Source organism: Schistocerca nitens, chromosome 2, assembly GCF_023898315.1.
Source record: "Schistocerca nitens isolate TAMUIC-IGC-003100 chromosome 2, iqSchNite1.1, whole genome shotgun sequence".
NCBI classification, from domain to species: Eukaryota; Metazoa; Arthropoda; class Insecta; order Orthoptera; family Acrididae; genus Schistocerca; species Schistocerca nitens.
Window position 1 is genome coordinate 858,317,020 of NC_064615.1, and position 24,961 is coordinate 858,341,980.

Sequence of the window (24,961 nt, forward strand, 5' to 3'; positions counted from 1 at the left end):
CGATTCCACGTTATCTGAAACTGTGTACTGGCACTGGTGAGAGAGTTGAGACTACTGTCGTAATTGATATGCACTGTGAGTGAACGTCAGGGTGCTCCGAACGAAGCTGTTTAAATAAATGATGGTATCACTGACGTACCAGTAGCTTTAGATGGCACTTGGCAGACGTGCAGCTACATTTCTAAGAATGCTGTTGCTACGGTGATCAGTGTGGATACTGCAAAGGTAATAGATTTCCGTATTTTAACCAATCATTGCTGTAAGTGTAAATCAGGCAGTGAAGAAGGGCATATCTGTGACAGAAATTATGAAGTAACAAGTGGTGGTATGGAGGCCACTGCATCTACGAGTAATGAAACTTTTAGTCGATCTGTGAGCAAAAGGGGACTGTGTTACACAAATTTCTTAGGTGATGGAGGCTCAAAAGCATGTAACAGTGTAGTGACCGCTCAGCGTCATGGTGAGAAGATTATCACAAAACTGTAATGTGCTAGTCATGTCCAGAAGAGGATGAGCACCAGGTTGAGGAAGTTGAAACAAAGTTTGAGAGACAAGAAACTTTATGATGGTAAAACCATAAGAGGCAGGCTGACAGACAAAATGATTGATGAACTACAGCAGTATTATGGGTTGGCCACTAGAAATAATACTGATGATTTGTTTAAAATGAAGCAGGCAGTGTGTGCTACCTTCTTCCACAGACTGTCAACTGATGAAAAACCAGTACACCACCTCTGCCCCCCTGGACCTGATTCATGGTGCAGTTACCGTAATGCCCAGTACTCAAACAGTTCATACAGCCGTAAACATACCATCCTAGCAGCAGTCATGGATATCATAAAACATATTTACAGAGACCTGGCAAATCCTGAATTACTGAAGAAGTGTCTGTATGGTCAGACTCAGAATCCCAATGAGTCGCTCAATAATCTTATATGGACTCGCTTACCAAAAAATGTTTTTGCTTTCAATGATGGCAACATTAGTAGGGTGAAAGTGCTAAAGCAAATGGGAATTAATCCTGGAGCGAACTGCATCAGAGAACTTGAACGAATGGACAAGGTTCGCATCGATAAAGCAGAGTATGCAGCAGAGTTGGACACTAAGCAGTCCACAAAGAAGAAAAGAAGGAAAAACATGGAAAAGATCAAGAGAATGATGTATAGAATGTGGAGGGTGCTTCTGAGTGACTAAAAATAAAAAATTAAGCATATATTAAGTGAGTTACAGTCTTTTGAAACTTTAGAAGCCGTTCCTGAAAGTACATTTTCTGTTCCATTTTTGCCTAAATCTCAGAAACCACTTCGAGTAGAGTATTCAAATTTTCAGGGAGTAATAACATTCTTATACTGAGTCTACTGAACTAAAAAAGGAACAATGTTATGTATAATTAAAATTATTTAGGATAACGTACAAAAAGTACACAAAATTTTAACCGTGTAATTAAATAATTGTGTGTCCGAAAGCAGTGGCTGAAAAGCAATTATTGTACTTCAGTAGACTCAGAACATGTAGTTTAATGTCTTGTAAAAGTTTCATCTCAATGGCTACAGTGATTCCTGAAATATACAGGGAAGGCAAGTCACTAAATTTAACATTGTCCGGATAGGGGGTTCCAATTCCCCTTAATTTAATATTTTGATTCTATGTGTCTTGAAACTGAGTGAGTCAAAGTTTTTCAATCTTTTTTCGATTTCTATGTTTATCAGATGAAATAATAGGAATAAAAAATATTGGGTTATTTCAGAAACCGGTTGTTTTGATTTTAACAATCAGGTTAACTAGTGGAAAAAGAAAACGATGTACCCATTGCTTTGGCGGAGACTTAGCGACCGAGGTTATGCAAATATTGCCCTAATACTTGCATCAGGATAACAAGTCATTTCGCAGCCAGTTGTTTGTATTACACATACCATATGACCAGTTAACGAGAGAATTAAAGTGGTCGCAGTCTTTATTGATGAAACCATTCGACTTTTCGATTATTCATGATTTTGTTATTCAGATGCAGGTGTCCAGTTCTGACCAAGGTTACCGGGGGTTTTCCTTGGTTAAGGCAAATGCTGGTACTGTAAATCCCCCTCCCATATATTCTTAGTTAGGACACCCCTAGCCCCAGTCCCAGGAACACTCGAGTTCGAGATCTTTTTAAATAAACGCTTCAATTACAAAAATGTGAAATGGGCTAACGAGGCGTGAGTACATTTTTTAAGGCTGCAGCTGCGCTCTGTCTGACGTGGTGCCCTTGCCGTGTGCTCAGGGGTCCCCGCCGCCTTGCCGCAGGCACTCTTCCAAGTGGACCAAGGTGAAGAAGGCGTTCCTCACAGCCCGCCAGGAGGATGCGGGCTCGCCGCCCTACAGCCCCCGAGACCACGCCGCCTTCGAGTACGCCGCACAGACAGGTAACTCCCACGTCTTCTGTTGTTTGCTCGTGTTAACATTCAGCAATAGCTTTGTTGGGTCAATTGAACCTACCGATACAGGTCATCAGCTTTAGCCCGCGCTATAGTGATGTTGCAGCGGGACCCATGGGGAATGCGGGGCCCGCAACGTATTAGTGACATCACAATAGTCGCCTTATCCGCCATATTTCGCGAACGCTCGGCTCCGTGCAGGGCCCAAAACAAATCAATATGTCAATGAAAAGTTACCCACCCAAGCTATTAACTTTGTCGTACGCTATCGTGAGGCTGATGCATTTAAACGAGAAGTTATGAGTTATTAAACTACTCGCTTCCCGCCGGAGATGGCTGCTGGCACTCGTCAAGAACTGCAGTGTCACGTGCTGTGACGTGCGCGCCCCGACCTGTCTTTCTTACGGGCCTAATGTTGTAGTATGTGACGCCATATATGCCTGAACAGACAGGGAATAATACACCGACAATATCTGCTTCCTTTTATAATTCTTTTGGAATGTGCAAGTAGGTCGTGATGACAAATTGATCTGTAGTGGCGGATACAGAAAAACTTCGAGCAGGGGGCGCTTAAGATATCTTGAGCTACCTTTACTTTTACCGTAATGAAAAATAATCCAGTCACATGCAAAGATTAAGAAAGTTTTGTTTAAACTGATTATACACATATACAAGACAACGCCGTCTTATGATATTAAAAAAGTTGCAATTGTGGTTCTCTTCCTTAAATGATGAATTCTATGCGCCTATTCTTCCTGGCAAATTGGTTAATTACAGCGTCAATAGGACACTGAATGTCAGTGTGAGTGTTCAACAGAGCTAAGCCATTAAGTCGATCCTCCTTCATTGTCGACCTCAGCCATTAAGTCGATCCTCCTTCATTGTCGACCTCTGCCATGTCATTTATATGTCGCAATGTTGAAAAACTTCTTTCTACTGTATCAATAGATGCACGTAGATAAGCAAATATTTTGTACAGCGTGTGCAAAGTAGGATAGTCATATCTAGGACAAACACACAACGCTTGAACTTGCTACAACTAGGACGTTTTACTTATTCATTCTTCAGCCTTAATATTCCTGCTTCTGAATGTAATATAGCTTACTATACGGCGAATAGTCCGTATTTATAACGCTTCGTATCGAAGGTTCTCTGTGCAAGAAAATAATATTCGCGACTTTTCTCGAACAAATGCCAGACAGAATAACGTATCGAGATCGTTAGAATGCCCAGAATTTTCTCGTAGGTATTTGTTAGCTATCTAGGTGCCAGACAGAAACGTTTAAAATACGGTAACGCGGACGCGCGTGCTACATAGGGAAGAACAATTTCTCGATAGCTCGATTCAGTCGAGTCGACTGACGAAAGAAACAAACGAATAGCGTGCGGGATGACTGGCGGGGTCGGCGCGGTGGCAATGCGGGCGGCGTGCAAAGGGGGGGGGGGGGGGGGGGGGCTATATAACCGCCATTGGCGTAGCCCGATTTCTACACAAGGTTGAAGAAGATACAGGGTGACCCAAAAGACCGTTAAAATTTAAAAATTCAATACTTCACGGAATAATGTACGCTGAGACGTAAAAATTCACTCTCTTGCTTGAAATGATAAGGGATTTATTGAAACCAAAAATAAATGCACAAATAACGAACAGATTGCGCTCCACAAGATACAAAAGCAATAATTAGCATAAAAATTGATTTTCAAAAAGACGATGTTCTTTTATAACGAATGCTGAACATGTCGGCCGTCATACATCAATACCTGTAGTCGAGGGACAACGTTGTGAAAAAAAAAAGGCAAAGCATATTTGGTTCCTAACAAATCCGAATAAGTAAAAATGATAACTCATATTTTTGTCATGGATGATTTTGGATACGGACAATGACTTGGAATAAATTAAAAAGGCAAATGTAATTAGTTTTCTCATTAAGTTCTATACTGAAAAATTATCTCTTTCTTGGTTTCACAGACGTGAATACAAAAAAATTACAGTTTTTGATTGGACAAACGTAAGTAGTCTTACTTATCAAATGAGATCTTTTCAAAAATACAACACGTAAAAATGACATCAAACATGCAACATTTATTACTACCCCCAAATTCAAATTGAAAATTATGCATGGCTGTTTATCTTTGCCTATACTCAAGTCTCGGCACGTCTGAACCAAGAATGCGTAACTACAAGCTGCTGCAATAATGTACGAAATTTGAAGTCAATTACCTTAAATTAAATCCTCTTCTGTTACTCGTCAAAATAATCGTAATAAAATATTCTTCTCAACATGCCAGTCTCTTTCCTCATCTCAAATAATTAATCAGTAAATCAACATGTTCCACTTCCTTAGAATATAACTGCAACCGTACCATTCGGCCTATGCCGTACTGCTAATCATGGCACACCACTGCTGACTACTGCGTCTCCTCATCTCACGATTAACAGTGTGCGACATCTTCCGCGCATCTTGCAACGCAGAGATGGTCCAAGCAAGACTGCAGGCGCAAAAGCATCTCTGGTGAGAATGAGCGTTTATAATTACAAACAGTGCAAAGGCGCTTACGCGTTCATAACATCCAAATACTGGGGAAATGCCCATGAAATTATCTACAGCCCCCTATCAAGATCTTTCACGTATGTAGCAATATGGGGTGGAGTGCCATCCTGCATAAAAGTCATACCTTACAGCAGTTTTTTTTTCACCCAGCCTAGGGATCATCTGACTCCCTCTCTCACTACAGCTCATGATATACTCGATGTAACATACTGCTCTGTAACGTAGCCTGATGTCTGTTTCACAGGTACGAGTTTGGCTGTGCGTTGGCGACTCGGTATCGAAGACTTCAGTCAGCAAACGTTTCATTTAACAAGGAAGACCTCACTTTTCAGCTCATATACCTTTAATCTGTGTTTCGTTACAGTAAACTTTTTACTATTATCCTCGAATACGCCATCTTCGTACACTTTCGTCCTCTTAGGTATAGAAAGCACGGACGGATGGAAACGGTTTAATATATCGCCGATGAAGGATTCCTTAGAGACGAAGTATTATTGACGCTTGCCTAGATACTCCCACATCTACCGACAGCTTTACTGTAACGAAGGGCGTATCACATTCGTCTGCTTATTACGATCTTCATGGTCCAGTCACATTAATGTAACCACCACCTATGTTCGACGTCAACGGGCAATAACCATTCACAGACGGCAGGTGGCAGCACTAGCAGTTTTAATGCGATTCTGTTTGTTTTAATTATTCGGGAGTTGATTGTCTGGTTTTAAACTTTCTTTGCTCTTTGCGTTTAATCTGATTGGGAAACCGTTGAGATTGAACTTAACATACACATGGATGGACATGAGAAACGAAAGGTGCAATAAATTTTTCATCTGTGATTATTACTTTACGTATGAAATATTCTGTTGCAGATTCATAAAAATGAATTTCTTTGAATATTCCAAAATAATTATTCAAGTTTTACTTTTATTCGAGTACTAAAGCTGTTTGTGCAAGAATGAAAATATTATTGTCCATCGAACTTAGCAAACATTTTCACATTGCAGTGGATTTTTGTTTAACTAGCTTTGAAGCATAAGACTATCTTTACTATATGAAAATGTTTTCTTTTACATTGATAAGCTCTCCTGAAAAATTATCTAGTTTTAAATACACTATACGTAATGTTCAGAATTTATCACTTTTGAATGAAAATTTATAAAAGCTGCAGCTTGTATCCACCTGTGCATGCACAAGATAAAATCTAGTATCCCCTTATCTTCTGTGTCTGGTAAGCTGTGAAAAGATACACTTTATTATTTTCGTTCATCTCTACCTGTACCATTTTAGGATATGGTCGTTATAGCGATCGTATATTTAAATCTGCCGCTGCTGCAGACTGCTCGCTCGCGGCGCAGCTCCGCACCGCCAGCGATATCCAATAAAATGCTGAAATTTATTAAATAAAATGGGTAATGTCCGGTGCGAACTTTTCAGTAGTTGTGACAAACAGATTTTACTAGATAAATATATTTTAACAGAAACTATTAAAATCTTTACACGCCTTTTACAATCCCAGCTACAAACGGCGTCATCATTGACTTGTGACAAATGAAAACTACGTAAGAGCCTAACGCAACGTCACAGGTTCCTCTCCCATTCAGTCCGTTCCGAAGACAAGCGATTCTATTCAATATACCGCCTATTTATATCTTAACTAATTCTTCTACAGTCTTTGTCATTTCTCGTTACATATCGTTTCTTCTGTGGCGGTTTTCATATCCTCCACCACAGATAGTATTTCACACTCTTTGAATAATCATTTATAATAGCAAAATTCGTAATTATACTTTTCCTCACAAAATTAAGTGTCCTTTCGAAATTCAATTAACAGAAATACATATAAATTGTTTGTTACAGTGAGCACTATACATCGAAATGTTCTTTTAACTTTCACTTTGGATGCGTGCTGCCAGAGAACGTTAGACAGTGGAGGGTATATAAAGTATATTGGTGTGGTGCTAACGAGAGTGCAGTCGTTGTCGTAATGCGGAGAAGGAGCGATTTATCTGACGTCCAAAAGGGCATGATCATTGTCTTTCAGGGCCAAGGGTGGGAACATTTCCGAAACGGCTAAGTTTGTTAACAGTTCGCGTGCCACCTTGGTTAGCAGGCCGCTGTGACCGAGCGGTTCTAGGCGCTACAGTCTGGAACCGCGCGACCGCTACGGTCGCAGGTTCGAGTCCTGCCTCGGACATGGATGTGTGTGATGTTAGGTTTAAGTAGTTCTAAGTTCTAGGGGACTGATGACCTCAGATGTTAAGTCCCATAGTGCTTACAGCGATTTTTGAACCTACCTGGTTAAAGTACTCTTATACCAAGCATTGCAAAGTGGTGCTATCTGTAAGTGGCGCCAGGGCAGGGGTAGCTCACCACGGACCATAGATGACAGGGGTGAACGACAGCTGCTGAGATGTGTACGGGCGAATAGACGTGGAGCTGTTGAGCAGTTGACCGCTCGGATGAACCAAGGGGCTACCAACAGTGTCTCCTCAATGACCGTTCAGCGAGCGTTACTGGGTATGGGTTCCCACAGAGGCATCTAGTTCACGCATCCATGCTGACTACTGATCATCAGTGACAAAGGCTAGAACTGGCACGCCACCATCGCAACTGGATATCCACTGAGGAGCGACAGGTTGCCTTTTCAGATGATCCACGTTTTATGCTCCATGGAACAGATAACCTTTGGCGTGTACGGCGTTAAACATCTGAAAGTGAACACCCTGAAACAATCAGCTGAACGTTCCAGGCCGGAGGCTGGAGTTTTTACGGTCTGGGGAATGTTTTCGTGGCATTCTCTGGGTGATCTCGTTATTCTGAAACGCACAGTGGAGCAACACAAGTATACATTTGTCCTTAGGGACCATTTCCATCCCTACATGCACTTTGTTTTTCCTCGGCACAATGGCATCTACCAGCTGGACAATGCAACGAGTCACATAGATGGCAGTGTATGTGCGTGGTTCGAAAGGCACCAGGATGAGTTTATCGTACTCCACTGACCTGACTCACAAGCCGTGGATCCTCAGCCGAAAAACCTAGCGCAGCTGGCCAATGCAATGGCGCTGGCGTGGCTCCACATCCTGTTGGTACCTTCCAGAACCTCACTGACTCTCTTCCTTCACGTCTCGCAGCGGTCCGCACTGCAAAAGCTGGCTACTCAGCCTTTGATAGGTGGGTGCATTAATGTGACTGGACAGCGTAGACTCCTATGTGTCTGTGGGCTACAGACATCCCTCCATAACATCAGAAACTTTTAATCCCATGGATGACGAAAAGAACGAAATAAAATTACGATTTAGCCACCGTCGACCACGACATTATTAACAACAGAGCACAAGTTTGGATACAATGAGCAAGGAAATCGGCCGTGTCCCTTCCGAAGATTCAAATGGCTCTAAGCACTACGGGACTTAACATCTGAGGTCATCAGTCCCCTAGACTTAGAACTACTTAAACCTAACTAATCTAAGGACACCACACACTTCCATGACCCAGGCAGGACTCGAACCTGCGACCGAAGCAGCAGCGCGGTTCCGGACTGAAGCGCCTAGAACCGCTCGGCCACAGTGGCCGGCCCTTCCGAAGGAACCGTCCAACATTTATGGAAACAACAGCCGGGACAAACATTTGAAAACCTTGCTTCCCAACGCAAATCCAGTTTCTCAGCCACTGGCACCAACTTGTAAGGTCTTTGAATGAAATATAGTCCTAGTCAGTTTACACTTTGCTCTTCTCCTGACTGGTCCCTGTTTGCTGGAAAAGAATGTAAACATCGTGAAGTCAATCGTCACGCAAAGTCTCTGTGTTTTACACTGTAATTACGAGGGGCGTTCAATAAATAATGAAACACATTCTTTTCTCGACCAGTTTCGGTTGAATAAATGTGAATTTGTTGTGGGACATTAGGAATATTCCCGCTTCAGTATCTATTGTTCCTGAAGTATCGATAAATGGCGGCACTATACGTAGCCCTCAAAACGGCACCTGTAACGGAGGTGCGTTCCAAGCAAAGAGCCAAAATTGAATTTCTTTTGGCGGAAAACCAGAGCATCGCAGATGTTCTCGCAGATGTTCATAAGCGCTTGCAGAATGTCTACGAAGACTTGGTATTGAATACAAGCACACTGAGTCGTTGAGGGAGGTGTTTGTGATCATCTCAGAAAGGTCGCGCAAACTTGTCCCATCCTTCGATAGCCGGCCTGCCGCACACAGCTGTGACTCCTGCAGTGCTGTAACGTGCGGACACTCCCATTCGAGGTGATCGACCGATCACAAACAAACACGTCGCTTCTCAACTGCACGTCAATGTTGGTAATGCTGACTCACCCGTCCTCCAACTGCACTCAAAAGTGTGTTCCTGCTGGGTTCCTTGCCGCCTAACAGAAGACCATAAAGAGCAACAAAAGACCATCTTTGCGGAATTGCTTGAGCATTATGAGGCTGATCGTGACAATTTTTTGTTGAACATCATCACCTGCGATTAAACATTGGATCAACACCTCGAATCGGGAACAAAACAGCAATCCACGGAGTGGAACCAAACAATTCTCCTCCCAAGAAGAATTTTAAGGCCGCGCCCTTTGCCGGTAAAATCATGGGAACCATCTTCTTGGACTCTGAGGGCGTAATTCTGCTTGATGTCCTCCTCCATGATGCAACGATCAATTCGGAAGTGTGATGCACTACCCTCAGAAAATTGAAGGAACGACTTTAGCGTGTTTATCGCGACAAAAACGCAAACGATCTTCTCCATGACAACTGAGGCCTCACACAAGACTACGCACCCGAGAGGAGCTCGCAAAATTTCGTTGGGCTGTTATTCTTGATCCACCTTACAGCCCGGATCTCGCACCCTCAGTGAAGGATGTACTCCGCAGGACGCAGAACGTAGATGATTTGGAGGTTATTGGTGCAGCAAGACGTTGGCTCCGACATCGACCAGTGGAGTGGCACGCTGTGGGCATAAAGGCCTTAAAAACAAGGTGGCGTAAGGCCGTCCTATTATGTTGGAAAATAGCGTTTTGGTAGCCAAAAGAGTGGGGAATAATATACTGTATAGGAATTCTGAATAAAATCAATCGGTTTTCGGATAAAAAAAGTGTTATTGTTTATTGAACGCTCCTGGTGGTTTCGACAAGAATTTCATCAAAGATGGGATTTTATTCCAAAAAAATACGGAATATAGAGGAATATAAAGTGATACTGAGTTCATTTATTTGCATGTCTTTGGGTCCCGTCTCATTTTCCTTTTTCTTGCCCTTACTTGTCCCCAGACTGTTGCACTCTTCGTACACCATGTCATATTCTCCAATAGTAGCTATAGTCATTCCAGTTTACAACTAGCGTTAAATAGCCGCTGCTGTTTTATGAAACTGCAATTTTACGTTAATGGCTTGAAAGACAGTAAGATGTGTTAAGAGTGGTTTTTTTCTGCAAAAATAGACCTCAAACTAGTCAGTTTAATACCCCATTTGTCTATATACCACTCTTATAACCCCGAAAGAGTGGTTCGGTGTGGGGCGGCGGTGGGGTGAAGCGGACTGCAGTAGTCGTCATGGGGTTGTGGACCACTGCGGCTGCGGCGGGAACCGAGCCTCTCCGTCGTTTCTAGGCCCCCGGTTAACATACAATACAATACAATACAATATCCCACTCTTCATTTGGCTATAAAAATTCGGAGAAAAATCCATTACGTAATTTCTAGAGTTTTTTTTCGCTCTTTTCAGACATTTAATCAGCACAGATTACAGGGACAGCATAGTTTCCGTCTTATATCACCCTCTCCACACTCTGTTGCAAAATGATACTCCAGGAATGGTATAAAAATCTTCCAGCTATAAAAGCCGCATTCGGTGCATGGAAAATACACTGCCAGGAAAAAATAGTACATCCGCAAAGACAACTTGGATTTAGATGGGATGATGGCATATGACACCTGGGGGATAATAGATGTACTGATAATGGTTTCAACGTCATCCGTCATCAGAAAAGGTTCTGGAATAGCTACCAGAGCGCCATCTGTGTCTACCCGTTAATGACTGCTCGCAGCCAGAAGGCTCAGTGTGAAACGTATGAAGCGAGCAGGCAACCATGCCACGGAGACGAACTCGTGCTACCTAGAGCCAACCAAGTGAGTCTGATAGGGGTCAAATTTTGGCCTTCCGATTGGCAGGATGCTCCTTTAGAATTTCCACACAAGCTGAACGTGCTGCGTCAGCAGTAGAACGATGCTGGTATCAGTGGTCACGTCAACATCTTCACGCCCGTAGACGAGGTCCTGGACGTCCGCGCAACACAGATGCCAGCCAGGATCGTCATATGAGAAGCGCAGCACAGCTATGGCAGAGCGTAGAGTTACGACAGCACAGATAGGACTACGGACACACACACCTCTATCCCCTCTTCTACTCACACCACAGCATCGACGTTCACACCACAACTGCGGCCGACACGATTACTTGGAAGATGGAATTGTGTGCCGTGGTCTTCAGTGATGAAAGCAGATTCTGTCTCCAAGCAAGTAATGGTTGTTTCTCCGCATGACGCTGAGCGCTATCTCGTGAAGGCATTCGTCCAAAACACACTGGCCCCATCCTAGGTGGGCTAGGTTACCACTCTGGTTCACATTTGGTGTTTCTGGAGGTGACACTAATCAGCGATCGGTACTTGCAGAATGTTGTTAGACCAATTGTTTTGCCTTTCTTTAACAGGAAGGTGATGTGTTCTTCCAACAGGATAATGATCGCCCACACGCTGCCGTGAAACTCAACATGCTCTGCAAAATGTGCAAGATGTGCGGACTTGTCTCCAATCGAGCACGTGTGGATGACGGGACGATAAGTGGCTCGTGGAGCCCGCCACTTAACAACTGTTATACACTGAAAGCCAAAGAAACTGGTAAACCTGCCTAATATCGTGTAAGGCCCCGCGACCCCCCGCAACACGACGTAGCATGGACTCGGCGCATGTCTGAAGCAGTGCTGGAGGAAACTGACACCATGAATCCTGCAGGGCTGTCCATAAAACCGTGAGGGTACGAGGGGTTAGAGAACTCTTCCGAACACCACGTTGCAGGACATCCCAGATATGCTCAATAATGCTCATGTCTGGGGAGTTTGGCAGCCAGCAGAAGTGTTTAAACTCAGAAATGTGTTCCTGGAGCCACTCTGTAGCCATTCAGGACTTTCGGGGTGTCGTATTGTTCTGTTAGAATTGCCCAAGTCCGTCGGAATGTACAATGGAAGTTAATGGATGCAGATGATCATACAAGATGCTTATATACGAGGGCGGTTCAGAAAGTAACCTCCGATTGGTCACAGTGCGGGTTGTGGGGGGAGTAGCGACGCCATCTGTGCGTTCACGCACTCAACAGGTCAGTCGGCATCAAGCCGTGGTCGAGTGAACGTCGTACCTGCGCTAGTTTAGTTTTTGTGGCAGTTTGAAATGTGTGCTGCAATAGAAAACCCCGCCAAATGTGAAGTGCGTGCTGTCATAAGGTTTTTTACAGCCAAAGGATATTCTGCAGCAGCTATTCATCGTGAGCTTTGTGCCGTGTACGGACCAAGAGTTATGAGTGAAGGAGTTGTCTGTGAATGGGTACGTTTATTTAAAAGTGGACGAGAAAACGTTCATGATGAAGAGAGGAGTGGTAGACCATCATTGGTGACTGACGAACTCGTTCAGACAGTTGATGCAAAAGTTCGTGAAAATCGACGTTTCTCAATGTCGGAGTTGTCTACTGGTTTTCCACAGATTTCTAAGACTCTCTTGTACGAGATAGTGACAGCAAGATTGGGTTACCGTAAGTTCTGTGCACGATGGGTGCCCAAAATTCTTACCGACCACCACAAAACTCAAAGAATGGCCTCTGCATTAGACTTTCTGTCACGTTATGAGGACGAAGGAGAACCATTGTTAAACAGAATCGTGACCGGTGACGAAACCTGGACTAAGTACGTGAACCCTGAGACAAAAAAACAATCAAAGATGTGGGCACATTCAAATTCGCCTACCAAACCAAGAAAAGCCTCGCAAGATTTTTCTGCCAGAAAACTGATGGCAACGGTGTTTTGGGATGCCAAAGGGGTGTTGTTGGTTGAATTCATGGAACGTGGTACGACCATTAATCAAGACGTGTACTGTGAAACAATAAAAAAGTTGCGACGGGCTATACAGAACAAACGCCGTGGTATGCTGACTTCCGGTATCGTTTTTTTGCACGATAACGCCCGTCCTCACTCTGGTCGCAGAACAACGGCCCTTCTTGAGTCCTTCAAGTGGGACGTTATCAACCATCCACCTTACAGCCCAGACCTGGCGCCAAGTGATTATCACCTCTTCATGCATTTGAAGAAATGGCTCGGGTCACAGCGGTTTGATGACGACGAAGAGCTCAAAGATGCGGTCACAGGCTGGCTCCAGGCACAAGCGGGTGATTTTTATGCATGAGGAATTTCAAAGCTTGTGAAGAGATACGATAAGTGCCTCAATCGCTATGGAGACTATGTAGAAAAATAGTGCAAAGATGTAGTTGTAAGATGTATATATTAAAATATTTTTATTTAACTTGGTGTATTTTTTTAAATCAACCGGAGGTTACTTTCTGAACGGCCCTCGTAAATGTCACCAGGGGTCCCATATCACTCCAGCTGAACTCGTCCTACACCAATACAGAGTCTCCACCAGATTGAAAAGTCCCCTGCTGACATGCAGGGTCCATGGATTCATGAGGTTGTCTCCATACCAGTACACGTCCATCCGCTCGGTACAATTTGGAACGACACTCGTCCAACCTGGCAAAATGTTTCCAGTCGTCAACCGTCCAATGCCGGTGTTGACGGGCCCAGGCGAGGCGCAAAGCTCTGTGTGGTGCAGTCATAAAAAAAAATTCAAATGGCTGTAAGCACTATGGGAATTAACATCTGAGGTCATCAGTCCCCTACACTTAGAAGTACTTAAACCTAACTAACCTAAGAACATCACACACATCCATGCCCGAGGCAGGATTCGAACCTGCGACCGTAGGAGCCGCGTGGTTCCAGACTGCAGCGCCTAGAACCGCTCGGCCACAATGGGCCGGCACAGTCATCAAGGGCCACGAGAGGGCCTTCGGCTCCGAAAGTCCATGTCGATGATGGTTCTTTGAATGATTCGCACGCTGACACTTGTTGGTGGCCCAACATAAAAATCTGCAGCAATTTGCGGAAGGGTTGCACTTATGTCACGTTGAACGATTCTCTTGCCGCGTGGGATTAGCCGAGCGGTCTAGGGGGCTGCAGTCATGGACTGTGCGGCTGGTCCCGGCGGAGGTTCGAGTCCTCCCTCGGGCATGGGTGTGTGTGTTTGTCCTTAGGATAATTTAGGTTAAGTAGTGTGTAAGCTTAGGGACTGATGACCTTAGCAGTCAAGTCCCATAAGTTTTCACACACATTTTGAACATTTTTTTTTTAATATAACGCCTATTAAGGTGTAACCTTTCTTCAGTTGTCATTAGTACCGTTTTTGCAGGATCTTTTTCCGGCAGCAGTGATGTCGAAGATTTGATGTTTTACCGGATTCCTGATATTCACTGTATATTAGTGAAATGGTCGTATGGGAAAATCCCCACCATCTCGGAGATGCTGTGTGCCGTCGCTCGTGGGCCGCTATAACACCACGTTCAAACTCACTTAAATCTTGATAACTTGCCATTGTAGGAGCAGTAAACGATCAAACAATTGCTCCTGACACTTGTCTCATATTGGCGTTGCTGACCGCAGCGCCGTATTCTGCCTGTTTACATATCTCTGTATTTGAATATGCATACTATATGTATATACATATGAATATGCATGCTATACCAGTTTCTTTGGCGCTTCAATGTAGAACTACGCTAACTGGTCGAGCAGACGTGGCATAGCATATTCGCCATCTGTTCGACCGACTGTATGCCAGAGTCAAAGCCTGAATTGCCGCCCATGGAGGCTGCACCACATACTGATATGGATGTTTCAGCATGGGTCGATACCTTGTTCCTCAGTACAGTTTGTGCTGTTGATCTATAAATGTAATCATTTCATATACACCATATGCACTGTTACACCATTAAATCTTGAGTGAATTGGAAATCTCAAAAGGGTGTAGTAATTTTTTCCGCCACTGTATGTTGCTACTTCATGAGGAGCGCCGTATGCAGTTTGCAGACAACGACTGTTGCATTTGAATAAGCCGTAGCTTATATCGGACCATCCAGTATCCTATTTCGGCAGTTCAGAAGGTAAACTCTCGCATATCACGGGCCAGAGGACTCTGCCCTCGCGAGCTAATCGCTCCTGAAACGCTCGCGCGCTGTATGCAGCAGACGGTCGTTAAAGCCAGCTGTGCGCCGGGCGCGACTGGCTTTCAGCATCTCGCCGGTGAAGCGCCATAAAAGTGTATATATAGACATGTTGATAAACAGCAGGCTGCCGGAAACTGGGCCACCAGGCGGCCATTTATTTTCCCCGGCGCCGACTGATTTATGTAACGAGCGGCGAGCAAGCGCGCCGCACGCCGCACACCGCGCGAAGCGAGCGGGCGCCGCGCTAAACGCCCGCTGACGGCCGCTCCGCCCTGCGCTTTCTCGTCCCCGCTCCCCATTGCCGCCCCCGCTGGCAACGATTACGCGCACGAACATATGCTGAGGTGCAAAAGTCGTGGGATACCTCCTAACATCGGGCCGGACCTCCTTCTGCCCGGCGTGGTGCAACAACCCGACGTCCGCCCCCGGTAGCTGAGTGGTCTGCGCGAGAGACTGTCAATCCTAAGGACCAGCCGGCACAGTAGCTAATCGTGTTCGGTCAGAGGGCTGCTCGCCCTCTGTGATAAAAGAAAAAACTGAGTAAAGGAATCGACGATCAACTTGAACGGATGTCTTGTGACGTCCGCCAAGACCAAACGCAACGAACAAAAAAAAAAAGGGCCCGGGTTCGATTCCTGGCTGGATCCGAGATTTTCTCCGCTCAGGGACTGAGTGTTGTCCTAATCTTCATCATTTCATCCCCATTGTAAGGTGCCTCTTACGTGAAGAATACATTTTTACCAGTTTTAATAAATTATTGTCTCTTATTGATGTATTCACGATAGTTGGGAAGTGCTCTAGTCCGTAGCCGGTCGTGAGTCGGAGAGCATTTCCCACGCTGGCTGGCTAGGTGACGAAGCGACCATATGTCGTGGGTAGTGGGGTGTGGCTCGGCGCTGGACTGTAGCAACAAGTATCAGCCTGGGAAGTATACATGACGGGAAGTACCGCCATCTTGGCGCCAAAGTCACCGACTTTGTTTATTTATATTTAATAATTAAAGTCATTTATGACAACATGTCTGCACCTCGTGGTCGTGCGGTAGCGTTCTCGCTTCCCACGCCCGGGTTCCCGGGTTCGATTCCCGGCGGGGTCAGGGATTTTCTCTCCCTCGTGATGACTGGGTGTTGTGTGATGTCCTTAGGTTAGTTAGGTTTAAGTAGTTCTAAGTTCTAGGGGACTGATGACCTCAGATGTTAAGTCCCATAGTGCTCACAAGGGAACCTCCCCATCGCACCCCCCTCAGATTTAGTTATACGTTGGCACAGTGGATAGGCCTTGAAAAACTGAACACATATCAATGGAGAAAACAGGAAGAAGTTGTGTGGAACTATGAAAAAAAAGCAAAATATAAAAACTGAGTAGTCCATGTGCAGGATAGGCAACATCAAGTAAGATGTGTGCTCAGGAGCGCCGTGGTCCCGTTGTTAGCGTGAGCACTTACGGAACGAGAGGTCCTTGGTTCAAGTCTACCCTCGAGTGAAAAGTTTAATTTTTTATTTTAACACAATTATCAAAGTTCAGGCACTCACACATAATCAACTTCGCTCTCCAAAATTCCAGGACATGTTCAGATTTGCTTGGACATATGCAGGATTTGACGGTCTACACACGGAAAAATTTGAAAACGTTAAAAACATATGTTTTCACAGAGCACAGGGAAAACTGAGCGACTGTGAAACTGTTGCATTCATTTGTTGCAGTTTATGTGACAAACTCTTATGTTTTCATCACTTTTTTGGGAGTGATTATCACATCCACAAGAAAACCTAAATCGGGAAAGGTAGAAGAATCTTTTTACCCATTCGCCAAGTGTACAAGTTAGGTGGGTCGACAACATATTCCTGTCATGTGTCGTATAGAATATATCAGACGTGTTTCCCTGTGGAGGAATCGGTTGACCTATGACCTTGCGATTAAATGTTTTCGGTTCCCATTGGAGAGGCACGTCCTTTCGTCTACTAATCGCACGGTTTTGCGGTGCGGTTGCAAAACACAGACACTAAACTTATTACAGTGAACAGAGACGTCAATGAATGAACGGACAGATCATAACTTTGCGAAAATAAAGAAATTAAAGTTTTCACTTGAGAGAAGACTTGAACCAAGGACCTCTCGTTCCGCAGGTGCTCACGCTAACCACGGGACCACGGCGTTCCTGAGCTGACAATAACCTTGATGTTGCCTATCCTGCGCATGGACTACTCAGTTTGTATATTTTGCTTCTTTTTTCATAGTTCCACACAACTTCTTCCTGTTTCTCGATTGATCTGTGTTCAGTTTTTCAAGGCCTATCCACTGTGCCAACTTATAACTAAATCTGAGGGGGGTGCGATGGGGAGGTTCCCTTGTCAGAGCCATTTGAACCATTTTGATCCATGGCTTCTTGGAGTCTTCGCCGTTCTCGAACCCTACAAGTAGCTCTTACCAACTGAAATCGGAACTTATCTGACCAGGCCAAGTTTTTCTAGTCGTCTAGGGTCCAACTGATACTGCCACGACTCAGTACAGGCGCTGCAGGCGATGTAGTGCTGTTAGCAAAGGCACAGAAGAACGTCTGGTGCCATATCCCATTAACTCCAAATATCGCCAAACTGTCTTAGCGGATATGTTCTTCGTACATCCCACATTGCTTTCTGCGGTTATTTCTAGCAGCTTTGCTTGTCTGTTAGCACAAACAACTATACGCAAAAGCCGCTGCTCTCGGTCGTTGAGTGAAGGCCATCGACCACTACGTAGTCCATGGTGAGACTTAATGCCTGAAATTTGGTATTCTCAGCACACTCTTGACACTGTGGATCTCGGAATATTGAATTCTCTAACGATTTCCGGAATGGAATGCCCCATGTCTCTAGCTCAAATTACCAGTCGGCGTTCAAAGTCTTTTAATTCCCGTCGTGCGCCTATAATAACATCGGACACCTTTTCACATGAATCACCCGAGTACAAATGACAGCTCCGCCAATGCATTGGCCTTTTTTACGTTGTCGACACGATACTACTGTCATCTGTAAATGTGCACGTCGCTAACCCATGACTTTTGTCACCTCAATGTAATAACAAAGAGGCCACTCACATTATAGCCGCTACTAATACGGTTCTGGAGTAGAGGCCTTCTAAATATAATAGTATACAAAATTTGGAAGAATCAGAAGTCATATTTACGATAAGTCGTTTGGTAAGTCTGGCAAACTTCCATGAAAGAATGGAACGTTTTTCTTCCACCTTCATGATTGGTAAGCTTCATTATTCCAACTATCGTAAAAAGAAGGAGTGTCAACCTTTTAGCATACCTAGCCCACACTGGAAGAAGACGAGTAATTTTGGACCATACATAGTGTACTTAACACAAACAATAACCGCCCAGAAGAAAATAAAGTCGTGTGGCGGTAGTTTGGGTTTCAGATTTAAAATATTCAATTTATCGTAAGTTTATATAAACAAAATGTAATGGGATTTTTTTTAATGATGGTCTAACAGATGCTCACTTCTTAGGCAGCGGGTTGGGCATGCCTGATATAAAGTATTTCAACAATGTATAGTATGTTTTATTGTTCACAGCCGTCTGAATCGGTCAGCATGTCGACTGCCACTGAAAATGGAGTGCTGTTATCAAAAATTTTCATTTGAATGATTAGACTGCCACACAAATCAAAACAGGACTCGATGAAGTTCACGCGCACTCTACACCACGATCGAAGACCATTTACCTTTGGATTGATGAATTTAAACGTGGTCGTATAAATACCGAGTACGAAGCGTGCTCCGGCTGTCCAGTTGAGGTCACCACAAAGGAAACCTTTGAACAAATGCATGGTATGGTAATGCAAGACCGACGGATAAAAATGCGTGAGATTTCTGAGACAGTAGGCATTTCAAGTGAGAAACTGCACAATGACCTCCACGGAGAATTGGCTATTAAGAAGCTGATAATAGGTGGCTGCCACCATCGACCAAAAGCGCATCCGGCATAACATTTCAACACAATGTGTGGCGATGTTTAATCGCAATCCGCAAAACTTTATGGGTCGTTTGCGAATGTTGATGAAACTTGGCTCCATCATTACACATCAGTGTCAAAGCCGCTGTAAAAGCAATGGACAAAGGCTAGTGAAAGTGCACCGAAGTGAACAAAGACTGTTTTGTCAGCTGGTAGGGTGATGGCTTCTATTTTTAGGGAATAATCCTCACAGATTACTTGGAAAAGACAGAACCATAACTGGACCTTATTATGCTTCAATGTTGAATCGTTTGAAACTTGCGGCGTTTGAAAAAGAACCAAGATTGGCACCCAAAAAAGTGCTCTTTCACCAGGATAAAGGACCATCACACAGATCAGCCACAGCAATGATGAAAGTGCATGAACTCGGCTTTGCATTGGTTTCTCATCCACATTATTCACCAGACACAGCCCCAAGTGACTTTTTCGTATTCCCTGGATGAAACTTTGGCATGCGGGGAAGAAATTTTCATAAAATGAGCAAATGATACTTGCAGTCAACGAGTATTTTGCGAACTCTGACAGATCTATTTTTCGATGAGATGAAAAAGCTGGAGGATCGCTGGATCAAGTGTGTATCCATCAAAGTCGACTGTGTCGAGAAGAAAGGTGAGTTGTTTTCGAAACAAACATTTTACCAGACTTATCAGACCACCCTCGTACATGCGACACAACTTGCGGAAAACGAAAATGGGATTGCAGAGTACAGACTTTTCATGGACGATCCACACTTTTAACATCGGGTTCGGGTTAGTCAGAAAATTAACTTTCTTTGATATGAATCTAGAGTTGATTAAATTGTTGTTTCAAAAGACGTCGTAATTAATCTTTAATTGTTCGCTATCAGAGTAATTTTGCCCGATGATTTGAGTTCACCGCCGGCTTGCCTAACCAGCGGACCATGAGCTAATGGTTGCGGACGAATCTTCTGGGTCCTAACGTGATTAATTTTACAATATCGCAAGTTGGTGAATACTAGCAGAGCCTAGTCAACAATAGTTTCAGATTCACGCTACGGCTACTTGGACATGAGAATGCCCTCCGTTTTCGTGGAAGTTGTAACGGCAACCGCGCGCTGGTGAGGTTCAAATGGTTCAAATGGCTCTGGGACTTAACTTCTGAGGTCATCAGTCCCCTAGAACTTAGAACTACTTAAACCTAACTAACCTAAGGACATAACACACACCCATGCCCGAGGCAGGATTCGAACCTGCGACCGTAGCGGTTGCGCGGTTCCAGACTGTAGCGCCTAGAACCGCTCGGCCACCCCGACCGGCGCTGGTGAGGTTGATTACACTGTCCTCTTCTTGTCGGCGGAAGCCTACTGTGGAGTTCGCGAGAGGCGCCGTGATCGCCCAGTTGTGACTTCTTGAACGAGTTAAACGGAGGTGAGCTGTTACGACGGCTTGTGTACGGAAGCAGCCGCCACCATAGCGTCGATGTATGTGCTTAGTGCACGGTTAGCCGCCAGAACCGTCCCACACTTGAGGTTGCAGATAATTAAATTCACCTGTGAGTTCACGTTCAGTAGCGTTCGTTATTATACCACTTACCAGAAAGCAAGATATGGCTGGGAAGCGAAATTATTCATTTTTCATCTCCATTGTTATTACTCTTGATATTCAAGATACCATGTACCTTTAACGACCTTCCCTCAACACTGATGGATGTTAGATTGTATGAATGTGTAAAACGCATACACCATGGTTAATTCAGGTTTACTTCCAAGATTCAGCTTTGTAGGGGGACAATAAGTGCCACATAGCATTCTTCCAAGAAATGACCCATGAAGCCCTTGAATTTATCACTGCTTTTGCTGTTAATGCAAATGTAGACCCGGGAATGCAGACAGCCACTGCTATTTTAACTCAGATATTGATGTCAAAGATGTTGAACTTTTGGCGAATGGTCACGCGATTGCTTGCACTGTAAACAACTCTGTCTTTGTAAATGTTTACACCCCATCTGGCGATAGACCGGCAAGAAAACACTTTTATAATCAAGACTTTTGTCAACTTTTGCACCGCATTGACGACGACATTGTCATTGGTGGGGATTTTAACGCAGTGCCCAGTGATACCTGACAAGTGCCGCTGCCAAACAAATCTCCCGAGCTTCGAGCTCTAGGCAACAGTTTACGGCCTAAAGATGTGTGGCATGTCTTGAATCTAGACCAAATCCACTATACCTATTTTTAAAACACCGGGAATAGTCGGCTAGACAGGACATATTTGTCATCTACCCTTACGGCACACATACACAGCACAGAAGTCATACCCGTCATCTTCTCGGATCATTGTAGTTACTTCTGCCAAATGATTTCCCTCGTGATCGGCCCCCACTTTGCAAAAACCCCTGGAAGCTGAACTGCAGTCTTTTGGACGGCACCATTTCATCTGAAGATTTTAACACGATGTGGCAAAAATTACTCCAGAAGCAGCACACTGCGAGGAGTAGACTTGAATGATGTTTCAGATCAACTTACTGGTGCAGGATAAAGGCACAGTTTTATCGGAGTTGTTTACAAGGTCTAGCTCAGTAGGTTACGGGGCAAGCAGATCTACTTCTGGTTTTAAGAGATTTAAACCTGAGCTTTGTAAAGACCTGAGGTCCCGAAGTGAGGGTACAGCACGAGGAACCAACCCGTTGGTGCCGTACATGGAGAGTCGCTCTCCGTGTACCATACGCACAGAGAATGCAGGCAACGCGAAAAATTATGCATAAAAAACTGGAGGAAACAGGACGGTGGGAAAACAGGTGACATGAGGGAGATACGGCAAGAAATTTGTAGGTATTTTGAAGTTTCTTTTCGTGACACCGGCTTAGTCTCCGGAGCGTTGACATCTGTTCTGCAAAACGTTCCTCATGTTTTAACGAGGAATAATAGATTATACATCAACGAGGTTTCTACACCCGACGATCTGGATGATGCTATCAAAGGGAGTCCCAAGGGAAACACTCTAGGACTTAGAGGGATCCCTGTTGACACCTTAAGTGGCACTTTCATCCGTATTGCCAATTAAATCCAGAACGTGACTGGAATACCACCAGCATTTGGGATAGACTGCTTACACTCATTCCAAAGTCAAACGTGACACCGAACATTGGCAGTCTACGACCAGTCACATTGCTCAACAGCGACTATAAAACAATGGTGAGGTGTGTCGCCAGTAGATTGAAACAGGTAATGCCAAAGGTTGCCAACCAACACCAAACGTGTGCAGTGTGGGACAGAAATATATTCGTCGCTGTTCTGGCATACAGAGACTGTATCGCTTATGTCAAGTGAAAGGATGAGAAATGCAGCGATTTTACTTGTCGACTTTCAAAATGCATTTGACAGTATTAGCCAAGCTTATTGAAGAAGTTGATGACCAGAATCGGATTTGGGACCAAGTTCAAGACTGTCTTTCAGAACATGCTTGGGAACGCCACTTCGAGGGTCTTTCTTAATGGCTGCCTAAGTGACAGAATCCCGATCACTAGGTCAGTGTGGAAAGCATACCTACTGTCGGTGGCTTTATATGCCATAGCATTAGATCTGCTCCTCCGACACGTATCCCACAAATGGCGGGAGATTACAATGGGCAACGACCGGCTGATTTGCAAGGCTTATGCCGATGACCTCGGAGTTTTCATGGAACAGCCAAGAGACGTGGAGAAGCTGTACACTGTACTCCGACAATTTGAGAAAGCAACAGGGGCAATTGCCAATCCTACAAATATAGTGTTTCTCCACCTCTCACGTTGCGAATGGAATATTCAGCGGAACTGGTTCTGTGTCCGGACACAGCACGAATTCCTAAGAGCCGTCACGACGGAAAACCCGCAGGGAATGGAAGTGCTCAACTGACGTACCGCTCTACATGAAATCAGAGCAGTAGCCAAAACACACTCGACCAAGGCCTTGGAAAGAGTGAAAGAGTGAAGACCATTAACACCTACATCCTAGCTAAGGCCTGGTATCTGACTCAAGTTCTGCCAGTGTCCAAACAGATAGAACGCGTGATTAAACAGGCCTATTTTGGATGCTGTGGAGACGGGACATCTTCAAGTATTCATGCAAACTTGCGACCAGAGCCTTGAATATGGTGAACTGTGGTTAATAGACTTACACGCCAAATTTACGGTGCTTTTCATCAAACGCACCAACGCCTTGATTGAAAAAGGTTCTTGCTGTCCAACAGCAACGTTATTTCATAAATTTTGGCCACAATCACTGGATGCACCAGTCCAAATTAACAACATCTACTAATCGCTGAACTTCATGCGTCAGTTTTACCTCGACACCATCTACCTTCTGCATAGTGACCTGAGAGGGAACAGAGTCAACGACACCGCTACCGCACTTTGTGGATCTCCAGTCGAGAATAAATGTGAGTGGCGACTGCCACAACACAAGTGGGAAACTGTGTTGAAAAATCTAGACCTCGGGGTTCTATCTGGGAGTGTGCGCGCAACGCTGCACGAGATCGTAAATCGCACTACTTCGACAAATTCAATTCACCTACTCCGATCAAGGGACTGCGACATATGTACGGAAGAGGACACAATCGAACATTGCTCTGTGTGCCGTAAATTCCGTATCATTGCTGCGATTTATAAACGGAGTCGTTATGCATCACATCACCGTGTCAGACGCCATCATACCACAATGGAACCTCTACCGCAAAACAAAGAAAAATGTTACGATCTGGACTGTGAGGCACACATTTCGCGCACTGTTCATCCTATAAACGTATGATAAAATGGTTCTCTTCGATTACACAAACGGAAGAAACATAGCGAAACCTTCCAAAATATCCCGAAAATACCATTGCAAGAAGCGTATAGTGATGTAGGACTGTACGTGGGTTGTTTGAAAGGTATGGTTCGGTCGGTCGCGAAATGAAAACCACAGCGAAAATCAAAAAATTTTTATTCGCAATAGGTAGCCACACCTTCCAGCTACCTCTCTAAAATATTTGTCGTGACGTTGTACAACCTTTTCAGTACCCTCGTCAGAGAAAGCAGACGCCTGTGCTTTCCGCCAATTCTCTACGCTGGTCTGCCTTTCGTTGTTTGTGCCAAAATGTTGTCTTTATAGCCAGCGGTTCTTGTGAGCAGAGATGAACAACGGAGGGAGCCAATTAAGGGCTGCATTGTGGATGATCAGACACTTCCTATCGAAAACGCTGCAGGAGCGTCTTCATTGACCCAGCGGAATGCGGCTGAAAATTATCTAGAAGAAAGAAACGCATGACATTTATGTTATGTGGGCTGCATAGCTTCAGGCGAAATCTCTCCCCAGATACACATACTTGGTGGGAGACACTGTTGTTTTAGGCATTTCTACGTGATTACCTTGCGCTATGAACGGAGAAGAGCGACGTGAAGCGATCGACAGGCGCACTGAAGACACTGCCCAACACATCTGTGCAAAGTTCCATCGGATTTTCGCAGTGGTTTCCATTTCGCGCCTAATCGGATCTTACTTTCCGAATAAGCCTCGTAATTTCTGAGGGAAAAGCTGAGGTAAACGGCGTTCGGCGCTAGCAACATAAACTGCTACGTTTACTTCACAACGCAGTTTTCACATTACTACTGCTCGTTCGCTGGCGTTTACAGAAATGAAAAAACAGGGAAGTCGACATGAAGTGAGCAGACAAATCCGATATGTGACGAAACCGAGCGA

At 44.5% G+C, this 24,961-nt stretch overlaps 1 protein-coding gene across 1 annotated transcript in view; it reads left to right on the forward strand.

Annotated features, from left to right (window-relative positions):
- LOC126235393 (uncharacterized) overlaps positions 1 to 24,961 on the forward strand; it is a 491,959-nt gene that overhangs the window by 191,640 nt on the left and 275,358 nt on the right. The window contains exon 5 of the mRNA XM_049944114.1: positions 2,221 to 2,402. Coding sequence (XP_049800071.1) covers positions 2,221 to 2,402 — 182 coding nt within the window. The remainder of the gene's footprint in view (positions 1 to 2,220; positions 2,403 to 24,961) is intronic.